General features: G+C 39.0%; 1 protein-coding gene across 2 annotated transcripts in view; it reads left to right on the top strand.

The window, feature by feature from the left end:
* Nucleotides 1-3129: 3129 nt before the first annotated feature.
* The window catches only part of RAB3GAP1 (RAB3 GTPase activating protein catalytic subunit 1), a 122884-nt gene continuing 112238 nt past the window's right edge, over nucleotides 3130-13775 (top strand). The window contains exons 1-3 of one of the 2 annotated variants that reach the window (XM_069577717.1): nucleotides 3130-3233; nucleotides 3335-3390; nucleotides 8492-8567. Coding sequence is in view for 1 of the 2 variants with exons in the window: in XM_069577716.1 (XP_069433817.1) it covers nucleotides 3216-3233; nucleotides 3335-3390; nucleotides 8492-8567 (150 nt within the window). In the remaining variant the exon portion in view is untranslated. The remainder of the gene's footprint in view (nucleotides 3234-3334; nucleotides 3391-8491; nucleotides 8568-13775) is intronic. The other variant, XM_069577716.1, reaches the window with a different exon arrangement.

Raw genomic sequence — 13775 nt, 5'->3', positions numbered from 1 at the left:
TCTGCTGCCTTCAGACTTTCCCAGCATCAGGGTCTCTTCCAATGAGTTGGCTCTTAGCATCACGTAGCCAAAGTATTGGAGCTTCAGCTTCAATACCAGTCTTTTCAATGAATATTCAGGGTTGATTTCCTTTAAGATTGACTGGTTGGGTCTCCTGGCAGTCCAAGGAACTCTCAAGAGTCTTCTCCAGCACTACAATTCAAAAGCATCAGTTCTTTGGCACTCAGCCTTCTTTACGGTCCAACTCTCACATCCATACATGACTACTGGAAAAATCAGCTTTGATTACACAGACCTTTGTCAGTAAAGTGATGTCTCTGCTTTTTAATACACTGTCTAGGCTTGTTACAGCTTTCCTTTCAAGGAGCAAGCATTTTTAATTTCATAGCTGTAGTCACCATCTGCAGTGATTTTGGAGCCCTAGAAAATAAAATCTGCCACTGTTTCCATTTTTCCCCTTCTGTTTGCTATGAAGTGATGGGACAAGATGCCATGATCTTAGTTTTTTGAATGTTGAGTTTTAAGCCAGCTTTTTTGCTCTCCTTTTTGAACTTCATCAAGAGGCTCTTTCGTCCTCTTCATTTTCTGCCATTAGAGTGCCATTTCCTTCTCCAAGGAATCTTCCCAACCAGAGATTGAACGGACATCCCTTGTGTCTCTTGCATTGGCAGGCAGATTCTTTACCACTGGGAAGCACCTTTCCCTTATCCCTGCATTTAATGTCATCAAGCTCTGACTATCGTAACTACAATATACATATCAAATCAGTTGACCTTGTCTGCTGACCCCCGGAAGTCAAAGCCTCCACACAATCTCCCATTGGATGCTGTGATAGTCACTAGCTGTTCTACTTCTTTTTTTGCAACCCCCTTCCCCCAATCCATTCCTATAGCAACCAGACCATTGCAAAATGTAAAGGATTTTATATTTTGGACCACAATACTCTCTTGCTTAAAACATTTTAGCAATGCCCACTTTGCTTCACATAAGGGCCATATAGAAGGCTCTTTAAGGTCTGGCCCATGTATACCTCTTCAACCTCATTGCAACCACTGTGATGGAGATGTCTTCTTTTCGTTTGTTAGACAGATCAGACTCTCCTACCTTTAAGCCTCTGGATATGCTATTCTCAGTCCTGTCCGACTCTTCATGGACTGAGAATAGCATATCCAGAGGCTTAAAGGTAGGAAAGTCTGATCTGTCTAACAAACGAAAAGAAGACACCTCCATCACAGTGGTTGCAATGACTTCACTTTCACTTTTCACTTTCATGTGTTGGAGAAGGAAATGGCAACCCATTCCAATGTTCTTGCCTGGAGAATCCCAGCGACAGAGGAGCCTGGTAGGTTGCTGTCTATGGGATCGCACAGAGTTGGACATGACTGAAGCGACTTAGCAGCAGCAGCAGCATGCTATTTTCTGCCCTTAGAAGACTTCCCTGCCCACAACCTGGCTGCCTCCACTCTACCCTTCAGCTGGCCCTGAAGATTCTTCTTGTCAGGGTCACCATTGGCCTCCACATTGCTAACAGTGATGCTGATACATATGGTACCTCTTCTTTTGGTTCATGCAGTAAAATTTCAGTTTCCCTACTCCATCTTGAGTTCCTTGAAATCAGGGATTGTATCTTCAGTATGTCTTCATTTACTAGCAGTCTAGCATAATGACTGGTTTATAGTAGGTGTCTAATAAATGCCTATAAATGAATGAAGGTGCAAGTTCAGGCCTTTTGGGAAAGATTTTTACAGTAGTAACTCTAACTCCCACTAGTGTAGTGAACTGAAACTAGAAGGAATATCAAGAGATGCGGGTTCGAGTCTTGGCACTGGCCATAATTATCAAATTCTTCTGACCTTAGTTTCCTCATCTGCACCATGTATATCACTGTATTTTTTATATCTCTCCTAAGATTAAAATATTTAATTGCTAAAGCTGTATTTCGGAGTCCTCTAGCCACAAATTCCTTCTTGTGAGTCACAAAAAATCATTAAATGAGATTTAATTTTTAAAAAAACAACTTAAAAAAAAAAAGCTTTTTCAGACTTCCCTGGACTTTCAGTGGTTAAGATTCTGTGCTTCCATTGCAGGGGGCATGGTTCCACTCCTGGTTGGGAACTAAGATCCCTCATGCCCCGTGGTTTGGCCAAAAATAAAAAATAAATAAATAACAGGAGAATTTAAGGAAAAAAGCTTTTAATTATGAAAATTTTTGGACCTAATAGTAGTTGAGAGAAAAGTATACATATCCATGTACCCATCAATAGCTTAAACAATAGCCTATGTGCCCATGGCTAATCTTGCTTTATTTCTAGCCATATCTACTTCCCTAGGGCTTCCATAGTGGCTCAGCCATAAGGAATCTGCCTACCAGTGCAGGAGACGTGGGTTTGATTCTGTTGTGAAGGTCCCCTAGAGAAGGAAATGGTAACACACTCCACTATTCTTGTCTGGGAAATCTCATGGACAGAGGAGCCTGAAGGTCTACAGTCCATGGAGTCCCAAAGAGCAGCAACAAAAAAACAACCCATCTCCTCCTCCAATTATTTGAAACAAATCCTGGACATGGTATGATTTTCTCTGTAAATATTTCAGAATGTATGAGATATAATGACTAACAAGTAGCTGGCACTCCTATTCTTCAGTGGCTTAAAAAGTGTTCATTAAACAGCATGTTGCTCTTCTCAGAAACCAGATAACTGGTATAATGGTTTTATTTGATGACTTACCCAAACTGCCTGAAATCTTTGAGGTGAGGAATGGTGGATATTACAGCATCTAGCTCAGTGCCTTGCAGTCGATTGAGAGGACGAATGAAAAAACAAGAATAAAACCAATATGTTTTAGGTTTTTTCCGTAAAATCATACCCACATGGGTCTAAGGCCTTGTTCTTGCTTCTGTTCCTTTCCTGAATTCATTACTCTATAGGAGATTTTTAAATTTTGTTAAATCAGCTAGCGAACGGGGACTTGAGGGTAGTTTAAGTTCTTTCTTCTCAGGTACAAGAAATATTACAGAAGAAAAATTAAATGACTTCAGCCTCAGGAGACATTGCCAAACTAACCAGAAGAGGTGCCTCCGGGGGCGGGGCTGGGTGGAGGCTCCGCCCCCGACCCGCCCCGCCCCCGCCCGCTCTCTGCTCCTCTATTCCCCTCCTCCTCTCGCCTTCCTGCTTTTCTTCCCGGCAGTCCTAGCGCCCACATCGGCGCTCCGCAAGATGGCGGCTGACAGTGAGGTGAGGTGTCTGCCCCCTACCTATCCCTGCATCTGTTTAAGTTAGCCCCTCCGTGTCAGCGCCCGGGAGCTCAATCTCTTTCTTTCTTTCCACTTATGCAGCCCGAGTCCGAGGTATTTGAGATCACGGACTTCACCACTGCCTCGGAATGGGAAAGGTGAGTGAGTCTTATCATTGGTTACCAGCAGTTTGGGCCCCGGCTCCGCCCGGCTACTTCCCCAACCTTGACCACAAGTGACGCCACTTCTGCGGGAAAAGTAAGCCCCTTGGCTCCCCGGTCTTCGCCTCCTCCCTTCTGTGGTCCACCGCAAGCCTCTTCCACGTCTGACAAGCCCCGGCCCGCCCCCATCTGTATTACCCCGGAGACTCTGGCTCTCCGAAGTTTTGTTTTTCTTTCCTTTTAAACCACTTTCATTAGACTTTTGGTCCTTTAGTTGTTGATCACCCGCCGAAACAGTTCCGGAGGCTACCTTCCGTTCCTGTGTTAATGTCCGTGTGACTAATTCGTTTGTTATAGTAAGCAACAAACTTCGCAGCTGCTTCCCACCCCCCTCCCTTTCCTTGTACATCCGTTTCAAGAGGAGGCCTTTCTTCTGAATCTTGGTGGTTGTCCATCTGCCACACTCCCACCATCTCCATCCTGTCTTTTAGGCTAACCTTTCGAAACAGTTTGTGTATGGCTTTGGAACGTTTAATTGTTCCATTTCAGTGCGTAATGTGACCCAGGCTTCCTTTGCCATGGAAACTCCAAATTCCTGTACCACCAAACTCCAGTTGAATAGCTGAGTGAAATTGTTGGATCACTAAAATTAGTTGAACGCCAAGTTTGTGGAGGAGTAATAGCTTAGGTCGAGATGTTATCAGTTCGTTGTCCAAGAGGCCCTTCAGGTTTTTTGAGTACTGAGGTCAGTAGTTAGCTTGGAATATTTTATGATCTTTCTGATTGGGAGAGGAAATCCATCTGGTTGTGAATGTCTTGTCCTTAAATAGCACAGAAAAGATCCCTGCTGGGATGCTAGTTTGACCTGTGGTCCCCGCCCCATCCCCACCTCCCCCCAAAAGGTAAGACATAACCACCCAGGCAAGGCCTTACTGAATAGGTACTATGTGTTCAGAACTATACTAACAGAAAAGAACAAAATCAAAACAAATCATTTGATCTCTGTGTTAAAAAAACAAAACAGCAAATAGTTATATTAGTATAAGGATGGTAATTGTGGATTGTAATTGTTGAAGGTATTTTCATAGAAAAGACAAGAAATGTGCCAGGCCTGGAAAGTGGAAAATAAATGGAAAAAAAAACTGGTTAAATATGAGACGGTCCTGACAGGAGCAGAGAGAGGTGAAAACCTTTGGATTTGATGAAATGTCTTCACTGGAGTGAAGACTGTTGAAGGAAAATAAATAAGATTATTAAGATAAAACCAGGTTATAGACAGCCTCCAAAGCTAAGTAAAGGAATCTAAATTTGATGCTTTAAGACCAGTGATTCTCAAACTTTAGTGTGCATTAGAATCATAGTTTATAATTCTGTATGTCTGAGGTGGATTCAAAAATTTTCATTTCTAAGAAGATCCCAGGTGCTGATGCTGGGTCAAGAGACCACGCTTAAGAGCCATTACAGAGCAGTATCGAGAGACCCTTGATTGTGTGTTAGGAAAGTTGTTTGCCAAGATGAGGTGAAATGAAGGCAAGTGAGTTACTATTTTGGTTAGGTTGGTGATTAGGAAACTGGAGAGGAAGGGTAGGAGGGAAGATTGTAAGACATTTCAAAGAAGTAGAAGATAAACTTGATGAAATGTAGGAGTAGGAAAAAAAAAATCAAACATGAAACTGCAGTTTCTTGCCTAGAAGAGTGAAGATAAGAAAGTGGCAAAGAGAGAAGAATATAGTTTTAGACCTGTTGAATTTGAAATAATGTCTTAAATCTTAAAGGTAGTTAGAAAATGTAGTAGTTTGAATCTTGAGAGTGAATTGAGGAAGGAAACATTAGAGTATTTAATGGATAAATAATCACTTTCCACTAGCTAAATATTTAAAATATCCTCAGGTGAAATACTAAATCCTTCTAACTCCTTATTTGGAGGTAGTTGTTAACAGAGTCATGAAAACTACCTCAAAGTAGGAAATTTGATTTTTGGCTTCATGCTCTTGTTTATAGAATGAAATTAGTGTTTTACAGTTTTTAGGAAAATGGTAAGACTTTGGAGTCTTTTAAACCTTGAGTTTAATGTTTGAATGAAATTTATCAGTATGTTATGAGCTGTATGGACAATTTATAGAAACCAATAACTCCTTTTATTATTTGTCTGTTGAAAAAATACTGAGTGAACATGTATCAAGCACAATGCAGGGCATAAGGATGTGGTGGTCAGTGAAAACAGATGGTTCCTGCTGTTGTTGAACATATAAACTAATGGAAAAGAAGGATGTGAATAAATGATGATACAAGTGAGTCTGTAGTTACAGTTGAAATGAGAGCTGAGAAGAGGGAAGGAAACATTTTTTAAGAGCATATAACAAAAGAACCTAATATTGAGTAAGAGGAAGTGATCCTTCAGGTGAGATCTAGAGAGCTTTCAGGGGTAGTTATTACATTTTTCTAATCAAATCTCAATACTTACAGAATAGGCTCCAATTTTGGTCTTTTTTAGAACTGATAGTATTGCTAATACAGTGAATATTTTAAGATGTTCCTTCTTTTACCGTGAAATTTAAATGTGAAGTCCCTTCAGTCGAGTCTGACTCTTTATGATGTGGACTGTAGCCTTCCAGGCTCCTCTGTCCATGGGATTCCCCAGGCAAGAATACTGGAGTGGGTTGCCATTTGCTCCTCTAGCAGATCTTGCCTACCAAGAGATGAAACCTGAGTCTCTTAAGTCTCCTGCATTGGCAAGCGAGTTCTTTACTATTAGTGCCAACTGGGAATCCCTTTTATTAAAATGAGGTGAAGTGAAAGTCGCACAGTTGTGCCCAACTCTTTGCAACCCCATGGACTATGCAGTCCATGGAATTCTCCAGGCCAGAATACTGGAGTAGGTAGCCTTTCCCTTCTCCAGGGGATCTTCCCAACCCAGGGATTGAACCCAGGTCTCCCACATTGCAGGCGGATTCTTTACCAGCTGAGCCACAAGGGAAGCCCAAGAAGACTGGACCCAGGAATCGAACTTTACCAACTGAGCTATCAGGGAAGCCCTGATATTTATTAAAATACTTCATTATAAAAGAAAAAAAGAAAAATCACCTGTAATTCTACCACCAGGAGATAGCTACTGTCAGTATTTTGAGAAAATTCCATGTAATCTGTGTGTGTTATAAAGTTCGGTTAAACTATATTTATACTTATATCTATAGCTTCATTTTTTCATTTAACATATGGACTTTTTCTTATTTCCTCAAGCAGGCTTCAAAACATGATTTTTAATGGGTGCATATTAGTCCATTGAGTGGATATGTCATTAATTTACAGCTTTTTGCTGCAGTTGTACCTAAGATAGTTTCCAGTTTTTTACCTTTATAAATGTATATTTCATGTACAGATTTTCACTCACATATACATACATTAAAATTTTTATATGGTTTTGTAAATATATTAACTTATTTCTAGAGCACTCTTTATAAGATCTGATAATTGCCATTTGAACCCCCTCAAAATACTATATTAATTAATATCTTCATTTTAAAAAGGAATAATTAGAAGGTTCAGTTGAATCATAAAAACTTAGAATGTAAATAATAATTTATAATGTCCCTGATGGCAAAACCTGATATTTGTGTATATATTTTGACTAGAATTAATTTTAGTACTCTGGCAATAGTGTGTAGGTGTTTTAGGAGAGCAGCATTGCTGTTAGATTGCATCATACATATATAGTATAAGTAGTCAGCTTCTTGGTGGCTTGGGCTTCCGTGCTGGTCAAGAATCTGCCTGCAGTGCAGGAGACCTGGGTTGGATCCTGTGTTGGGAAGATCTCCTGGAGGAGGGCATGGCAACTCACTCCACTATTCTTGCCTGAAGAATTCCCATGGACAGAGGAGGCGTGCTACAGTCCATGGGGTCACAAAGAATTGGACACAACTGAGTGACTAAGCTGAAAGTGTCCTTTTATATATATTGAACACTACTACTGAGCTTTGACAGTGTTCATTTGTTGATACAGAGCGTGTTGCTAGTCACAGTTCATTCTCTTTGATAGGTCTGCTTGATCATTAAAGATCAGACAGTGAATAGTTTAAAATCCCTTAAAGTTGACAGATCTACTTTGTTTCTTGCCAGGTGTCCGTTAAAACTTGTTTTATTTTAATGGGCAGAGTTCCCATATAATGTTTTTTTGGAGGAGTGGAAGGCAAATCAGAGAATTCATTAAGTATCTTTAAAGAAAGTTAATTTAAAGAGATAAGTTATTTGGAGCATAGTGAAGAGATTATTGGTTTCAGAATTATTGTTATGTGTGTATGTGTGTGTGCTTAGTTGTGTCTGACTTTTTGTGACCCCATGGACTGTAGCCCGCCAGGCTCCTCTGTCCATGGAGTTTTCCAGGCAAGAATACTGAAGTGGATTGCCATTTCCTACTCCAGGGAATCTTCCTTACTCAGGGATTGAACCCTGTCTCTTAGGCCTCCTGCATTGGAAGGTGGATTCTTCCTTCCAAGTGCCACCTAGGAAGCCTGTGTGTGTGTGCTAAGTCACTTCAGTGGTGTCAGACTCTGTGACCCTATGGACTGTAGGCTGCCAGGCTCCTCTGTCCATGGCAGGCAAGAATACTGGGGTCGGTTGCCATGCCCTCCTCTGGGGGATCTTCCTGACCCAGCTGTTGAACCTGTGTCTCTCTTATGTCTCTTGCATTGGCAGGCAGGTTCTTTACCAGTAGCACCACTTGGGAAGCCCAGTTATCCTTAATAGTATCATTTCAGTCTGTCAATTTTTACTTGTGTCCCAGGTTTACTATTTTCATTTCAATATGGAGAGATTTATTTTTATTTTATAGAAACCAGAATGGCGTTGGCTAGGCAGTAGATTTTTAAAAAATGAAAAAAAAAAATCTAAGACTTTAAAAAAAATCTAAAAAAAATTAAAATCTAAGAATTCTTGGGCTAAAGATTACTTTCTTGTTTTTTGTTGCATGTTGATAAATTTACAATAACAATACTAAACTTTACAAGCCTTCTGTTAAAAGTGTTAAAAAAAACAAAAAAATTGTATAACAATAGGAAAAATGTGTGATTACATAGTTTGAAAGTTTTTTCCTCCTTCCTAGGTTTATTTCCAAAGTTGAAGAAGTCTTGAATGATTGGAAATTGATTGGAAACTCTTTGGGAAAGCCACTTGAAAAGGTCAGATCTATTTGCTGGTGCCTCTAAATGAGTATTTGCTTTGAAACTTCTATCTTTAAGTCTTTTGCTGCATTTGGTACATTTAAAGTAAATGTTCTAAAAGTTATGTATAATTTATGAATATAAAATGGCTTCTGGAAGAACTTGGATTTGAATCTGTGGCAATTAATATTTGTAAGATATTTCTGAACTGTTTTTTAATAATAAAATTTTATATGTATAATGTCGTTCTTTGTGAGTAATTTTATTTCTGCTTCTCCTGATGATTACTTTTCTCGTGCTTTCTCCCTTAGAATGTTTGAAAATCCTAATCCAAGATGATGGTTTTGCTTATAAACCATACTCCAAATGTTTACTGAAGCACATACTCTGAGAACAAACCTTGATTTCCTGTATTTCACGGGAGGGAACTAACAATTTGGTCTTGGGCTTATATAGGTGCTTTGTTAGGCAAATTCTTTTCAAGTAATCTTTGTTTTTGTTAAAAATCTATTCTTAACTGCACTTTAGCTGTTTTTAAGGAACTCTGAATTTTCATATTTCTAGAGATTTTTTAGCTTTATGGTAGTTTAATAGAATTTGAGATTTTCAAAGCATTGTGACTTTTTTCATTATCCATATGAATAAGAGCAGAAAAAATAAAAAAATATATAGAAATCATATCACTTCATACAGTGAAATATATAGATTAAATTGACTTACTGTTTTAAAATATTATATGATTACATTTTTGAGTAAAGAGGAGATGTGAAGTTTTTAAACACAGATCTATTCCACCTGAAATGAAGACATACATACCAATAAGGTTAAAGGCAAAACACAATGGATATAACTGAGGTGGGAAATAATTTGTGCTACCAGTAAGAGAGCCAAACTGTGTATTTGTGAGCTCTGATATTATATTTCTTAAATATTTGATTTACACATATTCACTGGGTATCCTTTATGTGCCATATCTAAAGGAATAGTCAATAGGATAAGATCCTTATTTGCCATTGCAAATGAATTCTCATGAGAGGGAGGTAATAAGATTAAAATTATTAAAATTCTAGATGCTAAGTTCAATGTTGCGATTTGAGTTAGGAAATATATTCAGTGTAGGTATCATATTGCTATTAGGTAGTATGGGCGAAAGGAGGGTTAGCTCTTTCCAATCCTTTTCTCCCTACAGGTAGTAATAAGTAAGTCAATCATGGAAAATCTGAACCGGTTTCAAGGTGAGCTGTGCTGTGGTGAATAAGATTAAAGAAAGTGTAAGGGATGGATTACAGCATAAAGAAAACTCAGAGAAATAAGAAGTAAGATTGTAATTTATGTCAAGAACAGTTGATTATTAGTTTTCTTCCTCCACTGAGAGGGAATTGAGAGAAGTTATTTTTTAAATACCTTTGATTATGGAAAGTTTCAGGCATATATAAGGTAAACAAAAGTAGTATAATGAACCCTTCTGTGCCTGTCACTCAGGTTCAGCAGTTCTTCAATTTCTTATTTCAATATTATCTGTCTACTCCCCTCCCTACTAGGTTTTTAAAAAATAGTTGTTTTATATCAAATATACATAATGCACAAAACTGCTTATTTTGATAAATGTTTACATCATGTAAGCATCTTCACTCAAGATACTGGACATTTTTGTTATCCCAGAAATGTCTATAGTGAACCTTTCCACTTGATGTCCATGTTCCTCATTCGTGCTGCCCCCATGGCCCCTGCCCTGCCAAGGCATCTGCTGTTCTTTTCCTTTTTTCTTTTAAACCATAGATTACTTTGCCTACTCTACAGTTGGATATGCATGTTATCATACGGTACCATACTCTTCTGCTGGCTTGTTTTACATAGTATTTGAGATTATTTAGGTTGTTGGATGTATCATTATTTTTATTGCTAAATAGTGGTCTGCTGTATGAATATACCACAGTGCATCACTTGTTGACAGATGTATTCACTGTTATGAATAAAAGAGACCATTCTTATGTGAGGCCTTTTGTAGACGTAAGTTTTTATTTCTCTTGGGTAAATATCAGAGTAGAATTACTGGGTCCTAGGGTAAGTGTATACTTTATGAGAAACTGCTAGAGCTGTTGTAACATTTTACCTAACCACCAGCAATATGTGAGAGTTGGGGTAATTTCATATTTTCACCAACAATTGCTTGTTTTCAATCCTGTAAATTTTAGTCTTCCCAATGGGTATAGGAAATGGTAGCCCACTCCAGTATTCTTTCTTGAAAATTCCATGGACAGAGGAGCCTGGTGTGTGACAATGCATGGGGTCATAAAGAGCTGGACACAACTGAGTGACTGAGCACATATATGCACAATTGTTTTGTAGTTTGTGGAATTAATTTGTATTTCTCTTTCTTATTTTACTTTTGTATTTTGTGAGAAATATTGGTACTGACCATTTTTTTCATGTGCTTGTTAGCCATTTGTGTGTCAGTTTTGGTGAAATGTCGAATGTTCAAGTTTTTTGTCCGTATTTAATTTATTTACTTTTGGTTGAGGAAGATGTGCTCCAGAGCACGTGGGCTCTGTAGTTCTGGCCTGTGGGCTTAGTAGCTGCCCCATAGCATGTGGGATCATAGTTCCCTGACCAGGGACTAAACCCATGTTCCCTGCAATGGAAGGTGGACTCTTATCCACTGGACCACCAGGGAAGTCCCCTGCCCATGTTTTAATTGGGTTTTTATCAAATTGTAGTTGTGTATTCTGCTTTTAAGTCTTCACAGATTGTTTTGCTAAGTTGTAAAGATACTATGCTTCTAGAATTTAGCATGTTAGCTTTTTATTTAGGTCTCTGACCCATTGTGAACTAATGTGTGTGGTGAGGTGGGAATCACAGTTCAATTTTTACACATGGCTATCTTATTCTAGGACCTTCTGTTGAAAACACTTCTTTATTCCATTTAATTGCATTGATGCCTTTGTCAGTCAGTTGACCTGGAGTTTACCTTCTGGAATCTGTATTCTATTTCATTTATCTATTGGAAAATCCTGATTGTCAGTAGCACATTGTACTGACATCAGTACTTTTATTTTCTTCAGCTCCAAAATCACTGTGGGTGGTGACTGAAGCCATGAAATTAAAAGACACTTGCTCCTTGGAAGAAAAGCAATGACAAACCTAGGTAACATGTTAAAAAGAAGAGACATTACTTTGCCTACAAAGGTCCATATAGTCAAAGCTATGGTTTTTCTAGTAGTCATGTATGGATATGAGAGCTGGACAGTAAAAAAGGTTGAACACCGAAGAATTGATGCCTTCGAACTGTGGTGTTGGAGAAGACTCTTGAGAGTCCCTTGGACAGCAAGGAGATCAAATCAGTCAATCCTAAAGGAAATCAACCCTAAGTGTTCACTGGAAGGAATGATGCTGAAGCTCCAATACTTTGGCTACCTGATGCAAAGAGCTGGTTCATTGGAAAAGACCCGGATGCTAGGAAAGAGTGAAGGCAGGAGGAGAAGGGGCCAACAGAGGATGAGATGGTTGGATGGCATCACCAACGCAATGGACACAAGTTTGAGCAAACTCCAGGAAATGGTGACGGACAGGGAAGGCTTGAGTACTGCATCTTTGGGTTCACAAAGAGTTGGACACAACTGAGCGACTGAACAACAACAGACCACGTTGTCTTGGCTATTGTAGTTTAGGGGTTCCTAGCTTTGGCACTGTTGAAATTTTGGGCCAGGTTGTTGTGGAGGTGTACTGTGTACTATAGAATTTTATTAGTATCTCTGGCCTCTACCTAGTAGATTTCAGTAGCACCCTCCCAGTGGTGAAAACCAAAAATGTATCTGGTGGTAGTTTAGTCACTAAGTTGTGCCTGACTCTTATGACCCCTCGGACTGTAGCCCACTAGGCTCCTCTGTCCTGGGATTTCCCAAGCAAGAATACTGGAATGGGTTGCCATTTCCTTTTCCAGAGGATCTTCCTGACCTAGGGATTGAACCTGTGTCTCCTGTATCGCAAGCGGATTCTTTGCCGCTGAGCCATCAAATGTCCCCTGAGGTGCAAAATTGTCTCCAACTGAGAACCACTGAATAGTGTTAGAATAAGTCCTAAATTTAGTGAATGCAGCCTTTTAGCTTTTGTTGTTTTCCCAGATTGTTTTGTCTATTCTAGGACCTTATGTTTCCATTATGAATTTTAGAATAAGTTTGTCAGTTTATATAAAAAGGATTATGATTGTGCTGGGCCTATGATTGGGATTGTGTTGAGTTTATAGATTTTTTTGAGAAGTAACTTTTTGGCAATCTTGAAGCTTGACGTCTCTTCACTTATTAAGTCATCTTCATCTCAGCAATATTTTGTAGTTTTTGGTGAGGGCTTGCATATTTTTTGTCAATTTATTGCTAAATACTTTATATGATGCAGTTGTAAGTGGAATTATGTTTTGATTTTATTTTTCATTTGTTTGCTAGGACATTTGTTGTTGTGACATTTAGTGACATTTAGTTACTAAATCCTGTCTAACTCTTTGTGACCCCATGGACTGTAGCCCACTGGACTCCTCTATCCATGGGATTTCCTTGGCAAGAATACTGGAGTGAGGTTTGATTTTCTTCTCCAGGGGATCTTCCCCACCCAGGGGTCAAACCTATGTCTCCTGCTTGGCAGGTGGATTCTTTACTACTGAGCCACCTGGGAAGCCCTTGCTATTTCATAGACATACAATAGTTTTTTATATTAATTTTGTGTTTTGATGTGGTTAAATGTAAAGATTCATAATCTTTTTGTTAATTCTTTCCCATTTTCTACCTTCATAGTCATGTTTCCAAATAGGGACAGTTTACTACTTTTTAAATTTTTTTACCTTTCATTTCTTATTTTTATTGCAGTAACCAGGACCCTTAATAAAATTTTGAATAGAATTGTTGAGAGTAGGCATCATTGCCTTCTTCCCAATTTTAGTGATGAAACATCCAATGTTTCAAAACTAAAAGTTTGAGGTTTTTCATCAGTTCAGTTCAGTTGCTCAGTCATGTTTGACTCTTTGTAACCCCATGGACCGCAGCACGCCAGGCCTCCTTGTCCATCACCAACTCCGGAAGCTTGCTCAAACTCATGTCCATTGAGTCAGTGATGCCATCCAACCAGCTCTCCTCTGCCGTCCTCTTCTCCTGCCTTCACTCTTTCCCAGCATCAAGGTCGTTTCCAATGAATCAGTTCTTTACAAACTCCAAAGTATTGGAATTTCAGCTTCAGCAT

The sequence above is a fragment of the Ovis canadensis genome, chromosome 2 (genome assembly GCF_042477335.2).
Source record: "Ovis canadensis isolate MfBH-ARS-UI-01 breed Bighorn chromosome 2, ARS-UI_OviCan_v2, whole genome shotgun sequence".
NCBI lineage: Eukaryota > Metazoa > Chordata > Mammalia > Artiodactyla > Bovidae > Ovis > Ovis canadensis.
The sequence above is the reverse complement of the archived record's forward strand: the minus strand, read 5'-3'. Positions and strand labels throughout refer to the sequence as shown.